Source organism: Muntiacus reevesi, chromosome 5 (genome assembly GCF_963930625.1).
Source record: "Muntiacus reevesi chromosome 5, mMunRee1.1, whole genome shotgun sequence".
NCBI lineage: Eukaryota > Metazoa > Chordata > Mammalia > Artiodactyla > Cervidae > Muntiacus > Muntiacus reevesi.
Genome location: NC_089253.1, coordinates 110,213,872 through 110,233,316, shown reverse-complemented (window position 1 = coordinate 110,233,316; position 19,445 = coordinate 110,213,872). Strand labels below are relative to the sequence as shown.

General features: G+C 45.7%; 2 protein-coding genes across 3 annotated transcripts in view; one reads left to right on the top strand and one right to left on the bottom strand.

The window, feature by feature from the left end:
• The window catches only part of COLGALT2 (collagen beta(1-O)galactosyltransferase 2), a 115,903-nt gene extending 108,637 nt beyond the window's left edge, over positions 1-7,266 (top strand). Inside the window, exons 11-12 of the mRNA XM_065936190.1 lie at positions 812-1,018; positions 2,706-7,266. Of these exons, the coding sequence (XP_065792262.1) occupies positions 812-1,018; positions 2,706-2,982 (484 nt within the window). The 3' untranslated portion in view covers positions 2,983-7,266. The remainder of the gene's footprint in view (positions 1-811; positions 1,019-2,705) is intronic.
• Positions 7,267-14,412: 7,146 nt separating this feature from the next.
• RGL1 (ral guanine nucleotide dissociation stimulator like 1) overlaps positions 14,413-19,445 on the bottom strand; it is a 270,929-nt gene continuing 265,896 nt past the window's right edge. For both annotated transcript variants that reach the window (XM_065936188.1, XM_065936189.1), the window contains one exon: positions 14,413-16,894. In XM_065936188.1, the coding sequence (XP_065792260.1) occupies positions 16,707-16,894 (188 nt within the window). In that variant the 3' untranslated portion in view covers positions 14,413-16,706. The remainder of the gene's footprint in view (positions 16,895-19,445) is intronic.

Sequence of the window (19,445 nt, the reverse complement as noted above, 5' to 3'; positions counted from 1 at the left end):
CACTAGCGAGTGTCCTTGTCCCCGCACTGGGTCATAGCCGCTCCCCCGCCTCCCAGGAGACACCCCGAGACCATCAGGTGGCTTTGTCTGACACTCCTCTGAAGCCACCGCTTTGCCCAGGTCCTGCTGTGAACGAGACTGTGTGTGCACCCCCAGGAGTGGAGTTTCTCCTGCAGTCGAGCCCCCTGGCCTTGAAAGCTGAGTGCTCTGAGGACTCCTCCTCTTGATGGCAGACCCCCAGACTGGGGAGCCTGACATGAGGTTCAGAACTCTCACCCCTGTGGGAGGACTTATGAGAAATAATTATTTTTCCCCTTTGTGAATCATCCACCTGGTGGGTAGAGGATGTGATGCCATCACGAATGTGCCCCTCCTTCCATCTCATTGTGACTTTTTTGTATTCGGGTGTAGAATATCTTTGTTGGTAGGTTCTGGTCTTTTTTGTCAATTGTCATTCAGCAGTTAGTTGTGATATTGGTGTTTTTATGAGAAGAAGTGAGCTCGAGTCCTTCTACTCCACCATCTCGTCTCTAACTTCTGAAAGATCTTTTAGTCTCTACATTTCAACTTTCAGGCCTTAACAGCCTGCTAGGCAAGGACAGTTGGGCTATTGATAAGTGGAACCACAGAAATGGCCTGACTGATGGAAGATGGTGACAACCATGATTGATGTGCTGTGCCCTGTCGTGTGATGCATTGAAATAAGACACAGTTGGTCCAAGCTTTCAAAAGTGTCTGCAAAGCTGTGCTCCATTCTTATGGACGTCTAATACTCAAATTGGAATTTTCTCCTCCACCCGTTTCCTTTTAGTTATATTGGTAGGAAGAGAATGCAAGTAAAAGAACCAGAGAAAGCTGTGCCCAATGTGGTAAATCTGGTTGAAGCTGACTATTCCTACTGGACACTCGGCTACGTCATCTCTCTGGAAGGAGCACAAAAGCTGGTTGGAGCAGATCCTTTTGGGAAGATGCTACCAGTGGATGAGTTTCTGCCAATCATGTACAACAAGCATCCTGTGTGAGTTGCCCTGAACTGCCTGCCTACCCCTTAAGCATAATTCATTCATGAATTATGATGCTTGGTTTGGGGTAATACTTGGTATTTTTAAAAGGGGACTCCTTTCCTAAATGATCTTTCCATAATCATGACAAGAGAGGCCAACTCGAGTGATTACCCCCTTTTACAAACAGGGGATATAAGGCAGAAATGGTGAGTCTTGCATAGGAGTCCTCTTTAATACCCAGTGAGTAGCTTAACTGCACATAATATGCTTGCTCCTCTTATCTTTGATTTTCTTACTTCCATAAACCCATACACCTCAAGGTGAAGGTCATCTTCCTAAGCACCTCAAATTTTTCAGTTTGTTTTAGTCCATTGTGTATACTCTTGGCCAGGCAGTGACTCACAAGCTAGTCAGGAACCCAGACTCACGAACAGTCATTGTGATATATTGTGATACCTACAACCACAGAGATGTGTTAGAGGCTCGGGAAGAGTGGAGATGGCCTCTGAGCTGGGCGTCCACAGAAGAAGACAGTGTGATGATCAGTGACCATAGTTCCGTTAGACCTAGTGCTTGTATCAAGAAGATGGTAAATGATGGGTTTATGTGTCAGTCTCCCCAGGAACCTGTGAGCCTCTGAGACAGGAACCATCTTTTATCTCTGTGTCCTTAGAGTCTAGGCCAGATTCTACCCATGCTAACTGCTTGATCGATGCTTCCTAAATTCGTTAATGGAGCAGGAGACCAGGTTCTAATCTTGACTCCTTCTCTCATTGCTGAGTGGTCTCCTCCCTAGATGGTCTTCTTTGTAGCAGTTCAGTGTTCTTGTCCTGCATCTTGCCCATTTTGTCTCCTGTCCTCAGTAAAAATGGACAACATGTCAGAGACCAATTTTTATCTCTGCTACCTGACAGAAACATGGAGGTCAACCATCATCCTCTTTAACAGAAAGGAAATTGAAACCTAGCTGCTGAGCAGATGTCACCTCATGTAATCGGCAGAGGAGCCCTGGGAGAGGGCTCCTTGTCCCTTCATTTACACTCACAAGTTGCTGGACTGCAAAGCCAAGTTGGTGTGCCTCCAAGCTTACACCACGTCACTCACACCTTCACTCCAGCTCCCAGCCGTCTCATTCACTAATCCAGGATCAAAGCATTTTCTACAAAGTGATCACTTTATTTATTATTATGGTCCAACAGAGCTTAAACCTTAATTTTTAGAACAAGACCTGAAATTCATTTTTAAGCTACTCTATCTAAATTCGAATCTTCCCTGTAGCTTAGTCAGTAAAGAATCTGCCTACAATGCAGGAGACCTAGGTTCGATTCCTGGGTCGGGAAGATCCCCTGGAGAAGGAAATGGCAACCCACTCCAGCATTCTTGTCTGGGAAATCCCATGGACAGAGGAGCCTGGCAGGCTTTAGTCCGTGGGGTTGCAAGAGTCAGACATGACTTAGTGACTAAACCACCATCCAAATTTAACAGAAATACCCTGACCTTTTTCTTTGTGTATTTGTTTACATCATCTGAAAGCCTTAAAAAAAAAATTCTGTTGTGTTTGTAGGCTAAAGTTTTCCACAAAGGACGCAATTTAAAAAATAATCAAATCCATGAGAATTTAGGAGGCAACAAGCAAGACCCTTTTCCCCTGTTCTGTAAGTGTTCTGCCCCCTCACCCACTTGTCCACTTCTTGTTTTCAGTGCTGAGTACATGGAGCATTACGAATCCAGGGACTTGAAAGCCTTCTCTGCAGAACCCTTGCTCATCTACCCAACGCACTACACAGGCCAGCCGGGGTATCTGAGTGACACGGAGACCTCGACCATCTGGGACAATGAGACGGTGGCCACTGACTGGGACAGGACACATGCCTGGAAGTCCCGGAAGCAAAGTCGCATCCACCGCAATGCAAAGAACACAGAGGCCCTGCCACCACCAGCCTCCCTGGACACTGCACCTTCAAGAGATGAGCTATGAAGGCTCCATGGAGGGGTTACTACACTTGGGTTTTCCTAACGGGCCAATCATCTGTTTGCTCCAGTTTCTTTTAATGGTGACCTAACCAAAGTGGTCTAATGTGATTAATGAAAATTGATATATTTTTTGACAGGGGAAGAAAATAGGGAAACTAAACCCAAATCTCCTAGGATGGCTAGAAGATAGGCTTTCTGGCCACCATTAGGATGAACTTCAACCCAGACACCTTGTCCTTCAGTTCATTACCCATGTGATACTGGTTCCCACGTTAATGTTGAATGGCATAGCTCAGAGATGCTCACTCAAGGGAAAGGTGATCACCAACGCTATCACATCAATAAATGTGTAGGCCCAGCAGCCTACCCAACTGGACCATATCTATTGGTCTGGTGGGCCCGTTTTATGTCGTAGATGTGACCTTGAAAATTTGAGTACGTTCCAAGTTTGGTGGTGGGGGGTTGGAGGGCAGAAATCCAATAATTTAAAAATCAAATTAATCGGGCTTTTTCTTTAAAGACATATGTCATGAGCCTTATTGCAAAGTGAGCTTTGCATCTTAATCTCTGTTATCCAACAGAGAATGGGTATTTGGGTCTGTCTGAGACTTGGCCTTTGACTATCATGACAACTGAAGCTCCCATAGAGAGCTGTCCAGTTTGCCATGTGGATATATTGGATATAGTTTCATAGATATTTGAGGGTGTGTGTAGCTATTTGAGGAAAACACTCAAGCTTTGGCCTTCTTTATTATGGTCACTTGAGTTGGGATGCTCTATTTATGAAGATAAATTTAATATATAAGAGGCCAGCACTGGTCTATAGTTGCTGTCCCAGGGGTTCATGTGCTGCCCCAGCAGGTCAGACTCTCCCATCCACCCTGAGCCTGGGAGTGAACTGCAGGCACGAGTTTCATGAGTCTGTTAAGAAACAGAGCACATATTCAGGCTGGCAACTGTCCTTGCCTGGGATTTTCATTCTATTTTGAATTATTTATTTTTACAAAATGTTGGGGGATGGGGGAGAGTCTGCAGGATAAGGCAGAGAAACAGATGCATCAGGCTTTCATCACTCCTGGGAAGTGTTCAGTGTAGACTGGTTGGTTCTAGAACCTGGTTCTTCTGCATTTCCCAGGCCTGTTGAATGGGAGAATCTAACCTTCTGGAAACAAATGATTCTCCACTTCGGTGAGAAACCTTGGCTAGAAACAGTGGACTGATCAATTGATGCAGGCCAACACCCAGGGAAGCTCTTAGAGTCACGATCCTGGGCAGACCACCTCTCTGCTTTCTCCGTAAGTGGATTTTATGTAAAATGCAGAGTTGGCCTACATCATCTCTTCCAGTGCTGCCGTCTGTGATATCTCATGATGGTTTGCTTTAGGTTTCTGTTCTCAAGCCCACAAGCAGTAAAACTCAGTCTCCAGAGATCCCCGCCCCAAGCATCCTGTCCACACCGTCTCCTCTCCCCACGTCCTGGGTGTTGGACTCTGAGCTTCATGCTTGGGAACAGAGCCCCAGGGCGGCCTTGCCGAGTGTACCCATGAGGGTATTGCTGACTGCTCCCCATGAAGGCCCCCGGCTGCAGGACAACCAGGCAGCTTCCCCGACAGAACGCCAGCCTTGGCCTTCCCTCTTGACATATGGTTGGTTCTTCTTCACTGCCCAGTGAGCCAGGAGACAGAGAAGGGGGATCTCAGCCAACTCTGATTTTTATTGCTTAGATGTGGCAGTCAGAACTTGATTCTTTGTCTAGAGAAACAGAGCATCTGAAGAGCTAGTGAAAAACCCTTAGGTGATTCCTAAGATTTCCTTGAGTATTTTGTATTTCGCTTGAATATTTAAGTGCGTGCAAGTGTGCATGAATTTTATGTTTGTTTTTTTTGGTAAAGGGGGTGGGAGGTGGCTGAGGTATTAGGAGTGGAAATGAAGGCAGATTGAATTAATTTTTGTGTGGTTTTGTTTAATAGAGAACATTGGTGTTTTTTTCTTTTTCCCTGTCAGCTGGTCTGGTGGGTTTATGAATTCTCATTCTTAAAAGACATTGTTCATAAATTCTAGAATTTTAGCTTTAGGACTGTTCTACTGTGAATAAAGTTCTGGCTTTGTCAGCCCAGCCTTTGTTTCTCTTCACTCAGGTCTAGAATCCCAAGCAATGTTCTTTTGTGAACGTTGTGAACTGCAGTTCCAGCATTTCTTTTTAAAAAAAAAAAATCACCAGTTCAGCAGTCCAGGGATTCCTTGACCTCATTACTCTTCCCCTCCCTCCCGTCTAGCCTTAAGTCAAGACATTTGACCTTGGCAGTGTCAGAGGACTTTGCCTCCAGCCATGGCACCTACTGTCTGCCTCTGGAAGTTAAACCCTCTCTGGATCTTGAGATGCAAGGTGGAATCTTCTGGATGGACAACCTTGACTTCAGTGGTGCTGGTGCTGCTGAGTATGGACTGAGTGTCTGCCATCTGCAGAGGACACACTGCCGGGCCTTGCTTTGTTCACCGGGGCCTGCTGCAGGGACTCTGGGAAGCAAGAGGGCCTCCCGGCCTCCTCTACTGTCTGATGCTCTGTTGTTTCAGGGTGGGGAAGTGGTAAATGACTTGCCTTCTAGAGCTTGTTGTAAAATTAAAAAATAATGTGCAGCCCTGTGATTGTTCATTGGTTCCTCCAGCGCTGGTCAGCAGCCCACACTGCTGGAATTTCCAGGTTTGCCCTGGCCCAAGGATGTTGGAGGCCAGAGATAATCATCACTTTGTTGTGGCAAAGAAGAGAGAGTAGTCACCAGCCTTCCTGGCCAGTTGGGGGATGTTTTAGACTGCTGAGAGGTGGGTAAGCCAGAGAGCATTCTAAGGTATAGAGAGACAGGAGTCCCCAGTGGGAGGATGATGAGGGAGAATTCATCTTGCATTTCTGTGCTGTTGATCAGCCTGTTCATCAAAAGATACTGAGACGCCTGTCCCAGGCCAAAGAGCTTTATCTTGGGGCAAACACGGGAGAACCCACGTTGGCCTCAGTGACCCCTTTGAATTTCAGGTCAAGCTCCCCCTGGACCTCAGAATCCATGTGTGAGCACTGCCTTGTTTCAGGCCCTGTGCTGGGCACTGAGATGCTCGGAGATCTAGGAAAGGTGCCTACTACTGTGGGGTCTGTGGTCCAGGAGAGCTGCCGTGTATAGCCGGATGGTTGTTTTCAGAGGCTGAAACAAAGGTGACCGTAGAACCCACGGAACCTGGTTGTGCCAAGGAGGGGGGCCATCGAGGGGGCAGCTTTGCTGGGAATGTGACCATTGTGTTGGGTTTGGGAGCATGATGAGAGCTTAGGAGAGGGAGGAGAGATGAGCACAGAGGGTGGGGAGGCTTTCAGGCACTGTGACGGTGTGGGGCTGTCCAAGGGCCTCCTGGGGAGTGATGGGGAGCGGGACAGGATGGAAGAGTCAGCTATGTGCTGGAGTTGTTGACAGGTAACAGTCTTGAGACCCAGGGATGATGCAAGGCATGGCCGCTACCCCTCCACGCTGGGCTGTCCTCATGAATGCAGAGGCCATTGTTTCTGGGGGAATTCTACGTTTGGTTTTTCTCCTGACAGACAATGCAGAGACTTCCAGTCAAACGTTGGTGTCTGAAACAAAATTTCCATTCAGCTACACACTTGGGAATCTTTTCACTTCTAGTTGGAGCAAATCCATCTAATTAGTAGCTGTAAAATAACGATGAGTCTTCCCAAGAGGCTTCTACATTGTGCTTTTGAGACACTCTTTCCAAGTAAGTGATCTCTATGACTGACAAGTTAATTCACCAAAGCTTTAACTAATGGCAAAGTGAGAGTGAAAGTGAGGCTGGTCATCTGGTAAGATAGCGTGTTATGGGTGATACAGTCAGACAGCACAGCACAGGCGGCCTTGGAAATAATCATTTCACCGGAGTTTTATGTTTGGTGGTGGTGGTGGTTATTTCAGAGAGAACCTCCCTCCCCTGGAGATATTCTGATTAAATGTGTCAGAGGGCGGGGAGACGTGAGGGGCGGGGAGACGTGAGGAGAAAGCAGTGGACATGGGAGGGACTCCCCTGTGAGTGGCTGGTGGTGGCCCTGAGTCAAGGCGGCACTGCTGAAACAAGGCTGAAGAGTCTGGTCAGTGATGACCAATATGTTGTTTTTGGCTTTGTTTTTGCTTGCTTGGAAAAGAGAGAAATAATGATGGTGGGTTTCAGTACAATGTGTTAACAACAGATTACCTAGAAATTGTGCCTTCTCTTTTTTTAAGAGTTTTTTTAATTGAAATGTAGTTGACTTACAATGCTGTGTTAGTTTCAAGTGTAGTAAAGTGATTCAGTTATACATATGTGTGGTTTTTTTTTTTCTTTCTCTTTCATTCTTTTCATTATAAGATATTGAATATAGTTCCCTATTTTATACAGTAGGTCCCTTTTCTGGTTATCTATTTTGTATAGAGTAGTGTGTATATATTAATCCCAAACTCCTAATTTATCCCTCCGACCTACCAAGATTTAGCATTTTCTATATAGATGGCCTCATTTTAGCTACTTCCTTCTGAGAGGTAGGCGGGACAATGTAGCTATTAATTGTTCCCCATGCATAGGGCTTGTTTAAATAGCAAGTTAAAAGCATCCCTTGGCATACAAACAGTATATTTTCCTCTAGCTTTCAAGAATGCCCACAGTTTTACAAAATGAACTTTACCAGAATAGGAGATGCGAAGATCTGTAGATGAAAGGGAAGTTCCATGATGTTCTGGGGTAAAGGTTTCAAGTTGTAGTAAACAGAACCCTTGATTGCTCAGCAGTGCAAGTGAATGTCTGAAGTTGACGGGAGCAGAGTGTCTTTTATGACATTTTGCTTAAGGAATCACTGTCCCTGAAGACACTTCTGTTTTTCCCTATGACCTCTGGTTCCCCACATAGCATAGTATCTTTTCCAATAGTTTTTTTTCCCATGTCAGGGAAGTTTTTAGCTATTATCTCTTCAAATATCTTCTTAGACCCCTTCTCTCTTTTCTTCTTCTGGGACCCTTATAATGTGAATGTTGATGTGCTTGAGGTTGCCCTAGAGGTCTCTTAGACTGTCCTTTCTTTTCATTCTTTCTTCTTTGTTTCTGTTCTATGGCAGTGATTTTCACCACTGTCTACTGCTCATTTATGCATTCTTCTGCTTCATTTATTCTGCTATTGATTGCTTCCAGTGTATTTTTCATTTCAGTTATAGTATCTTCAACTCTGATTATTCTTTATTTTTTCTAATTCTTCATTAAAAACTTAAAACTCTTTGCTCCATGCATCCATTCTTTTCCTGAGTTCTTGGATCATCTTTACAATCATTACTCTGAACTCATTCTCAGGGAAGTTGCAGTCCATGGGGTCGCAAAGTGTCAAAAAACAACTGAGTGACTGAACTGAACTGACATCCCTTAGTTCTTCTTCTGGGGTTTTATCTGGTTCCTCTGTCTAGAACATAGTCCTCTGTTGTCTCATTTTGTCTAAACTTCTATTTGTATTTTTATGTATGTGGACGGTTACTCATGCTTCCAACCTTGGTGAAGCGGTCCTCTGTATGGGATATCCTATGTGACCCAGCAGTACACTCCCCTCTTGGCGCTCAAGAGCCAGGGGCCTGCTGGTCTCAGGATAGGTTCTGACTTGTGTTTTTTAGGCTCAGTTCCACTTGCTGTAGGACTGTATATTTCTTGCTTCTGGTGTCTGCCCCCTTGTGGGTAAGGCTGGGCTAGAGGCTTGTGCAGGCTTCCTGGCAAGAAGAGAAAATGATACCTTCTCTTATCATGTGCCTGGAATGAGGAAATGGCTCGAATTGCAGCAAGAATAGTTTAGGTGTGTTTTCAGGAATATTTGACAGAATTACTAAATACTGAATGGGATCCCAAGGCAAGTGGTGGAAGGGCTCCATTAAAATTTGTTGTTGGGCCAGAAAGTGGCTTCCTCTCTGGTCTGTGAATTTGCCTAGAAGGGCCTGTATTGACACGGAGATGATCTTAGTTTAAGATCATTCTGCTACACTAGGCAGGCAGCTCACAGCCCAAAGCCACCTTCTTGCATGTCTTCAAAAAGGATGGAAAGAATGAAGAATCATCTCTGAGAACTGGTTTTGTCTCTATTTTTAATTCACTGCGTTTATTTTTCTGCCCCTCCCTGGCATTTCTTCAGCTTGGCTTCTCAGCTGTGGGCACTTTGACCAAATCTCCGTGTCTGAACACCAGCTGCGTGGCCCTGCTGGTCCAGACGAGGCTTCTCCGGTGCTTCCTCTTCTAGGGGAATGAGTCTGGGCTCTTGCTTATGGGGGAACATGATTTTTTCAGTGCCCTGGACAAGCCCTCTCTCCTTATTCTTCGGAGACCTTAGAAAATAACTCGTAACAAAGTGTCCTCTACCAAAGAGAATGGACAGTTTGGGGAAGCCCTTCACATAGTTGAGATGTCTGTGTTGATGGTGTGGTCTGAAGGGTTTTAACTACTTTGTAAAATGCCAGCATGAATTGTGAAGACTTGAAGGGGATATTACTGTTCAGAACGGACATCAGGAGGAAACCATGCCCATAGCGTGAGCAGGGAGGGGACAGAAGAGGAATGCAGGCCTTAGGGTATTAGAGGGGAGAGGAAAGAGGGAGGACACAGCACAGGGGTTTGAGTCCAGGAGAAAGGAACAAGACCAGGGGGATAAGAAAACAGACTCACCCCCATTGTTGGTGGAGAAGTAAGGCCAGCACACAGGCCAGAAAGGGGGCGGTGGCGAGGGCAGGGAACCAGAGTGACACAATAGTAGAAAAGAGGCTTGGTATGGAAGTGGCGACCCTGGCCCTTAAAATGACTCTTTAATCCTTGCGATCTGGCCACAGTGCAGAGGTGAGGCGGCGGTGAGCTGGACAGCTTGCAGAGGAACGGTGGGATGCCTGGGCCCCCCTGATGCCTATGGAACAGCAACAACTCTGTCCTGCATGTGAGTCATCCCTGGACAGAGGGAGGGTCAGAGCAGACAGCCCCATCCTGCAGGGGAAGATCCAGGCCCAGGTGGAGACAGGAGGGAAGAGAAAGGAACGGGGGAGCTCAGCTTCTGGTGAGAGAATGGTCCTTCCCTGACCACAGAGGGAAGCCAGGAAGGTGGGGGGCCCTGATGGAAGTCACTGTAGGTTCCAGCGGGGGAATGCTCCAGCTCAGGCCTGCTTCCTGGGGGCCAGCGGCTCCCTTTCCAGCCTGTCCGGCAAGGGTCCCTGTGCTGCCGCGGCCCCACCAGGAGGCGCTGCGGTAGGCGGGACCCACACTCCCCTGCCCACTCTCTCTTTGGAGCAGGGCTGTGGAGCAGGCTGCAGGAGCCCCTGGCTGCCCTCCAACTCCATGAGTCAGTCTTTCTGCCAAAAGCAGCCGCAGGCTCGATTTTCCCAGGGTGCCATTCAGGCATCTGTGGGCCCACCTCTGAGTGTCACGTGTGCCCCACGTGGCCGCTCACCGGGCAAGGGGGCTTCCCAGGAATACCAGCAGTGAACTCCCGCAGTCAGCGCCAGAGAGAAGGGCTTTATGTGCACCGTGTAATTTAATAGCACGTGAACCTCAAGAGATAGAAGCTGTCTTCCATCCCCACTTTTCAGATGAGGCAATAGCTAACAGACTTGCTGAAGATAAAATACTAAGTGGCCTGGGAGTCAGAGCCAGGCAGTGAGATCCCACCCACACCAAACTGCATGCATGAAAAGCTTCTGGGGAGAGAGGCTCTCGTTTCTTGTTTTCTCACTAATATCTAATGTTTCGATTTCTTGCTTGCTTGCTTGCTCGCTCTCTCCCCAACTCTTTCTCTCACACACATAGAAGCTTGCAACTCCAGCTCCAATGTTTACTTCCCACCTAGTAAATCTCATATACTGAATTTTTTTCAGCTGATCAGGCCAATTCTCTGAGGCTTGGATGTTAGATGTTGTATAAATCAGGATCAGAAATAGACATCTGGGGGCAAGGCAGCAGTCAGTCTCATTTAAAATGCTTCTCCCTTTTGAACTGGTGCCTTGGTATTATTTTTAATAGCTAGAGCAATCTAGAAACAATTTCAATCATTCTCTTTTTTCTTTCTTCAACTTGATGGATACCATTGTGAGAGACTGACTGCAGTGCAAAATGTTGCTCTGAACAACATTTTGTTGTTAGGAGGAAACACTGGTAGGATTAAACGTGATTTCTCCTGAGAAGGCTGTGATAGAGTACTCGGTCCTGATCACTGGTCCACTCCCTTAATGCCTCATTCAGTTGGTGCTTTTCACCTACTCTCTGGGTGCATCATGGATCCCAGGTGGGAGCTAACTTGCCATGTAATCTTACAGCCCTGTTTCCCCTTCTGTAAGATGGAATGATGCTCAGAATAAAAGGCAGCAGTGCTCCGACCAGCTGCAGGTCTCTCCTTGGAGATTTGAAAGAACCAACCAGATGCCCATCTAACCAAGGCAGCTTGTGGAACTTCACATGGTTGGAAGGCTGGGTATGGAGCCAGCAGACCCCAGGCATTCTCTCCAGCCCCAGGAGGCTCTGGGGAATATGTCAGGATAGCCCTGACCCATGTGACACCCACATAGTGGAGTCCAGTCATTCAGAGCCCTGCCCCAACCTCTGGCATGTGACTTAACTGCTCTGAGCCTCAAGCCCAGGGGATCTGTAATATGAGGGCGTTGACTGTATGATTTGTACGATGCCTTCCAAGTCTTAAGAAAATGTTAAATACCTCAAACTGTTAAATAAGTGAATTACTTCCACACAGTTTTCTAGGCAGAGATGCTGAGAAACCACACCAAATGGTGGTTTTCTAATTCAGAGTCTAATTAAATTTGCCTGGCTTCTATTTGATTTCACAGTTTATATTTCAACATTTTAAATTTCCTAGATTTTTTTTAAAAAAAGATTTGACATACAACTACATCTATAAAGGAGCTCCTAGTTTAGTCTGAGTAGGGACTACATTAGAAGCATGAAAATTGGTGGTGACCACATGTTAAAAATAAATTCTGTAAGGCTAATTCTAAACAAAATTAAATTACTCTTGTATTAATGCTTTTTCTTCCTCTGAGCACCGCTCTGTCTTCAACCCTTCTTGGCTCTGTGCAGCCCCCATCTCAAGTCCTCTCTACCATCTCCTCCAAACACTTTTTGGTGACTGTGGCTAATGAATAAAGCCATGTACCCTGGTGAAAAGACAGCACTCCTTTGGGCAGAGATGGAAACGCTCATCTGTTCCAAATGTCCTCCTCCATCTTCCTTCCTCCCCTGCACACAGACTGGGGCCACTGACTGGCCAGTGGACTATGAATGGAAGCGACACGGTCCCTTTGGACTAAGGCAGTCAGGAACGGTTGTGAGTTCTCTCCCCCATCACTGTGATTTTGAAGGAAAAAAAATCTGAGACCATGGCACTAAGTTGCAAGATGGAAGCTGCCTGGATCCTTGAGCCACTAAGGAGAGTCGCCCGATTTGCAATACCTATGACATGTTGAAAACCAAACTATCCTAAGTTACTGAGATTTCACGCTTTGTTAGTTTAGACTAGCCTAGCCTAACCATCCCTTCCAGAAGTTATTTCATTTTAACAGAGATCCTAGGGGAAACAACCATGCACAACACAATGGAAATAACTTCTTAGAGTGGAACTGTGGATACAGGAGGTAATTGGGGTCATTGCAGCAGCTCTATAGAAAAAGAGGGTTGGCGCTGCGGAAACTTCTTAAGACCACTGAAATCAGGACACGGAGCAAGACTGCAAACTTCCTAATGATCCTGTGCTGCACAGCAAATTTGAAAAGACTCCAAAGAAGGAAATTTTAAGACATTATTCCTTCAGACAAAATGTCACCAAGCTGCTTCTCAGTTCAGTTCAGTTCAGTTCATTCACATCCGACTCTTTGCGAGTCATGATTCACAGCACGCCAGGCCTCCCTGTCCATCACAAACTCCCGGAGTTTACCCAAACTCATGCCCATCGAGTCGGTGATGCCATCCAGCCATCTCATTCTCTGTTGTCCCTTTCTCCTCCTGCCCCCAATCCCTCCCAGCATCAGGGTCTTTTCCAACGAGTCAATTCTTCACATGAGGTGGCCAAAGTATTGGAGTTTCAGCTTCAGTCCTTCCAATGAACACCCAGGACTGATCTCCTTTAGGATGGACTGATTGGATCTCCTTGCAGTCCAAGGGACTCTCAAGAGTCTTCTTCAACACCATAGTTCAAAAGCATCAATTTTTCGGCACTCGGCTTTCCTCACAGTCCAACTCTCACATCCATACGTGACCAGTGGAAAAACCATAGCTGTGACCAGACGGACCTTTGTTGGCAAAGGAAGGTCTCTGCTTTTTAATATGCTATCTAGGTTGGTCATAACTTTCCTTCCAAGGAGTAAGCATCTTTTAATTTCATGGCTGCAATCACCACCTGCAGTGATTTTGGAGCCCCCCAAAATAAAGTCTGACACTGTTTCCACTGTCTCCCCATCTACTTCCCGTGAGGTGATGGGACCAGATGCCATGATCTTAGTTTTCTGAATGTTAAGCTTTAAGCCAACTTTTTCACTCCCCTCTTTCACTTTCATCAAGAGGCTTTTTAGTTCCTCTTCACTTTCTGCCATAAAAGTGGCATCATCTGCATATCTGAGGTTATTGATATTTCTCCCGGCAATCTTGATTCCAGCTTGTGGCAGAGGAACCAGAGATCAAATTGCAGCAGATGCTGGCAATTTGGTCTCTGGTTCCTCTGCCTTTTCTAAAACCAGCTTGAACATCTGGAAGTTCAAGCTGCTTCTAGAGGGAGACAAAACAAGGGAACACATTTTCTCAGATAATCTTGACAATATAGTCACCTAGTGCCAGAAATAGAAACCTCCCTTTTTCCTGCCCATATTATCAATTATTATAACACCTACTTGGCTGTCTCCTATATCCCACAGGGACGCAGAAAACTTGATAACCTGGATCTATTTAGGAATCCATTTCTTGGGGAATGATATGATGGAATGCCGATGGGCATCTGTTGAATGAAGCTGGTCTAGGTCTGACTGAATTTTGGGAAGACCTTCCTTCTTTCCTCCACAGAGGCTGTCCCGGCTTCTGGAACACCAAGGATGGTTTCAAGAACTATGCTGACGGTAGCAACTGGAGACTCAGGAAAGGCTGTTGGAAAGAAGACAAAGTCCTACCTTGGATCCTAAGTTTGATTTTATAGTGTCCCAGCCAAACTACCCCTAAGGATGCCCTCCAGCAAGCCATCGCATCTGACAGCGATTTCCTAAGATGTCATTCTTGCCCCTGAATGCAAACGATGCTTGACGGTGGCGAGGACCCCTCCTAACTGGGCCACTGGCTCTCCCTCTGCTCCCTCGAGCCGGACCAGAGTGGGCTCCCAAAGCACTTACTGACACATCTGAAACCCAGATCCACCAGGTTAACACTCCAGATACAATCCCTTTGAGTCTGGCAGCACATGCCAACCAAGTCCCAAATCAGTTTATTAACTTAACCAAAAGGTAAACAGATGACAGAGAGGCAGAAAGACAAGCATGTCAGCAGCTAAAAGCTTTACCCGGCAGTTCACCAGGAAACAAATTTAAGACATTTAAAGTGGCATTAAATAAATGAAGCTATGTTTTATCTACTTGTAACTTCCATTGTTTTTTAAAAAAGGAATATATATATATATATATTACATTGCAGTATATAAATCTAGACTCTACATATACAGTATAAATACACAAGGCGAGCACACGGGCATAACTTATAAGTCTTGGTAGCTGCACCCTAAACCAGGCTGACAATTCTACATTTCCTTTTTGATCTTCAAGCCAAGAAATTCAGGCTGAGGATACATTTCCTTTCATCTCCATGATGTCTAGCACCCTGGCCATCCCTCCTTCCAAGCATAGAAGCACAAATCAGACCAGCCTCGAAAATAGGAAAAAAGAAAAAAAAAAAAAATGCTTTTCAACTAGTTGATACCAGTCAGTCTTTACAAGGTACATTCTGACCTAGAAAGACCTACAGGAAATCTGAGGCCTTCCTGGCTCATTCTTATTCTTTGGTCCAAGGGCACAAATCTCTAGACTTTCCCTGGTGTTTCTTGAAGATTTCATATGACTATTTACAGAACATGAATCACACATAAACTTTGGGAGCTCTCTTTACAGGACAGGGGGTGGGGAGTGGGGGGGGGTGGCGAACAAAAGAAAGAAAAAGCTCTACATTACAATCTGCACTTCTTATTTGGGTCTGTTCTTTATTTTTGGAATAAAAACTGGTATTTTGAGATTTTTTTTTTCTTAAAAAGGACAACATTCTAAAAGTGCTTCTTACACATGTCAACATCCCACATGTTATGGCTTTATAGCTCAAACCCCAGTACAGCTCAGATTTGGAAGGGAGAGGATGACGGTGCTACTGAAGACAAAAGTGTCACTTAACAGTGACACTGGGATACAGAGTGTGGGAACCTGAAAAGTAAAGTTAATGATTCCATCTGGAAGAATGTGTGTACCTCACTAGAAATGGTCTGGATAGTATGCCGAAGCCCCACTTCTGTCCCCATGAGTAGGCACAGGAAGGCTGTAAAAGTTAGTAAAAACAGGACACTGCTCTCAGCTGGGAACATCTCCAGGGGGCTGTTCACAGAGCGATGGCTGTTCAGAAATCTTTCACAGGTCTCAAAATGATCAGACATAGTCAACTGCAGTAGGGATTTCTACACCTGAGGAACAAATTGCACGTTAATAATATAGAGGTACTACGATCCAGATGGCAAAAGACTGCAAACATATAGTTTCACATGCAAAAGGCAATCAGAAAAAAACAATGAAGCAGTGGCATTCTGAGACGGATCAGAGTCCAAGTGAATCATCATCCTTCTGAGCTTTCTTTTCTGGTTGATAAGTTACCAAAGAACATGGCTACGTGTGCAAGAAATGCTTGTGATGTGTTCTTTAGGGGATGGGAGACACACGATGCAGTTACCAAATCAAAGTGGGCTTGCGTTGCCTCCAGAGGCGTCCTGACGGCTGGTTCAGTGGCTCAGAGGGGCCTCCGAAGCTGCTCCCCGCCCTCCCTGGGGTAGCCGAAGCATTGGCCGATGCAAGCAGAGGTCAGAGCCACTGGCTCATCCAAACCCTGTCTGACGTGGCCTTTCATTCAGCCTGTGGCAGTTCCCACCTCTGCAGCGGTTCTTTTCTGGTGGCACTTGATTGAGAAAGTAATCCTCTCCCTTTATAAAAATAGGTTGGACTTCTTATAATACTGGCACAAAGGATGCTCTGCAATCCTAGGGGTGATTCCATTTACTTGGGAGGTGAGAGACAAGGTTCTCAGTTCCTTCTGTTTCCCTGTCAAAAGTGACCTCGCCTTCCCAGGCCATTGTGCAAATTTGTTTTCCCGTAGTCCAGAATATCCCACAGGTCCCTCATATTTATATATATACACACACATACCAAATATGTGTACATACATATAGATTTATAAGTGCGGATGATTTTGCATTTCAATCTCAGGTCAAAGAGAATCAGTGACTCGGTCATCCGTTCTGCGTCAAGCTCATCTCCGATTTCCCCACGACGCCTATCGTAGTGCCCTGCACACCAGAGGTGCTCAACAAACTTCAGTCCACTTCACCAGCGATCCTCTAACACTGGGTGGTAGTTGCGATCACCATGGCCTATTCTCAGCCCCACCCTGCCTTTGGCAAGCGAGGGGCCCCGCGTCTCTGCCTTCAGAGGGTGATTTTGCTGTGTCTGTTGCTCCAGCAGCCCCGTTTAGCTGTCCTGGGCAACGTCAGGCTGGTCCGGCTACGCAGTTTTACTTGCTCTTCCACAGAGTTCTTTTTGCGTAAGATGAAGTCAAAGTTCACTTGGCTGTTCATGGCATAGAAGACATTTGCCGAGTCTGGGATCACGAGTTCTAAAACAAAAAAAAAGAGAGAGAGATGAGGGAAGAGAAGGTGGTCAGCTTGTGTAGATCAGCCCAGCACTGACCATGGCAGATGGAAATTTTGCCCAGACTCATGGCTGGAATTATAGTCCTTTGTTCCTGGAATGTGAACGGAGCTGGATAACGACCACCACTCAGTCACACCAAATTGGTTCCAACAATTTCCCAATCCCAATTTTAAAAACTTAAGTGTGAATCCAATCTTGGAAATTCAAGCCGTGAACAAAATGCTCAAATGTGGGATGTTTTAGCCGGAAGGATGTAGAGTAGGAAACAGAAGCCTGGAGGAGTTGAGCGACATTCCTGAGTGCACAGCTAGTCAATGGCAGAACTGGGAGCAGAGCCCGGGGTTTCCAGCCTTCCGTGGTTCATTTTCTACCCAATGTGAAATTTTTCTCAGAGACTAAGTGAATCCGATGACATGGGGGAAAAGGCAGAAAATCTACAGCACTTTCCAGAAATCTTTACTTGGAACATCAAAACATTTTTAAATTAATCCCAAACCAAGTCAGTATTTTCCACCATTTGAGAACTTGCTTCATTAAGGGGTTGCATTTTAATGTTAAAGGGAAACCAGACAAGAGAGGCTATATCTGTTAAAACTTCAACAACTGTCTATTTCAATGAGTCCCAACTAGATAACTGTAATTTCTGAACAAGGACTGTTACAAGTATAATATGAAGTTATTGAGCAAAGTTATTTAAATTCATTTTTTATTTAAAAAGAAGGTATACACTCTTTAGCACTCAGGCGTAAGGGATATCTTTAAAAACCAAGAGAGAATTAAAAAGGTAAAATGTGCAAAACTAGCTTTGTAGCAGTGGAGTAAGGGAGGCAGCTAGGTGAGATATGTGACTGCAGAACTGGAGTAACTCAAACTAACATTAGCGTCAAACACTGAGATTCCACTGCCAAGACTGATGCGATCAGGTTCTGAGGTACTCTGCTACATTTTGCACAAGTGTTCCATAAAGAATAATTCCCTGAAAGTGTCCCCAGTCTCTTGCCCACATATTCCTGAGGTCGGTAACAACTTACCTCACAGCTATATATATATATATATCTGTACTGTATCTCGAATACTGTCCACTTTTGGTACATTATTTCCTGTCACCATCTCCCCATGATGCATGAGGGGCTAGTAGGGTACTGTCTCCGTTTAATTAATTACAGACCAAGGCCCTGAGAGGTCAAGCCGCCCACCCGCCACCACCCAGTGGTGAATGAAGCTGGGCCCCGGCTGTGCTTCGGGACTCCTGGATCTTCAGACCCATCGGGCCTCACCTTGGCATTGGCTTGGGGGCAATGTGGGTGGCAAAACCCAAGAGACCACTTTGTAGGCTGAGGTTTTTAACAGTAACTACACTAAAAGATATAACTGAGAAAGGCTTGCCCCACAACCTTGGGCTCAGCTGGATAAATGAGAAAACTTCCAAGAGACAGTGGGAAAACAGTTTTCTCTGAGGCTGTGGCTTTTCGTTGCTTGGAAAAGGTTATTATTCTAATTTGGCCCACTCTTATCTGGGCCCGAGATGACAGTCCTGGGTGATTTTTTGGGTCAGTGGGGTAAGAGTAGCAGCTCCCTTTCCAAATCCCCACCTTGTAGAGTTTCTTTCTTTCCATTTATAGGGGGAATGCTTGTTGAGGAACAGTCCCACAATGAGACACCTGCGTTGGTCAGCGTGTTGGGTCAGTCAGCAAACAGGGTTGGCCTCAGTCAACAGTACTAGCTGTTCCTTCTGCACTTGGAAAGCAGACTTATTCTGCCTGAGTCACTTTCTCGGATGTGCCGTGGCATAGAGGAGTCACCTACCAGTATGTCTCCTCCTCTAAACAAAGACAACCCCAATTCAGATTAACAAACTGATACATTCAGGGGGATTATCTGCCCAGAGTTTCCATGAAGGAGATTTCTTTAACTAATGGATTCCTCGGCAAACTGCTGCATTTCATATTCACTGGTTCTTTGCTTCAATAAGCGTGAGGTCAAGAACCTTCCACAGTTCTGCCATCAGGAGCTGTGGCTACTGGAAGATCAGCTGTGAGTAAAGGTTCAACTGAAGGCTGAGCTCTCGTAAATGGTTAACTGACAATGAGAAGTCACTGCAGGAACTGCTACATTTCAGGTTCACATACAACCTGGACACATGTAATTGGGTAACGGAGGTAGATGGCCGTCGGCAAAGACCAGACAGGCTCCGCCTACCCCCACCACACACAAGGAGGGACCTCTTCCTACAAAAATGCTTGACAAGAAATTTACAGAGAATGGGCGGGAGGCATGCTCAGCAAAACTTCAGAAAATACAAGGTTTGCTGAGGGGCCAGACTGAGAGAATTAATAACAAGTGAGGTGATGGCATGGTTCCCCACACAATTCCACTCTTGGGCAATTCAAAATCTCCACTTGGAAAAGAGGATACAGCTATACATATAGCTGATTGACTTTGCTATAGAGCAGAAACTAACACAACACTGTAAAGCAACTCTACTCCAATGACAATTAATAAAAGATTAATTA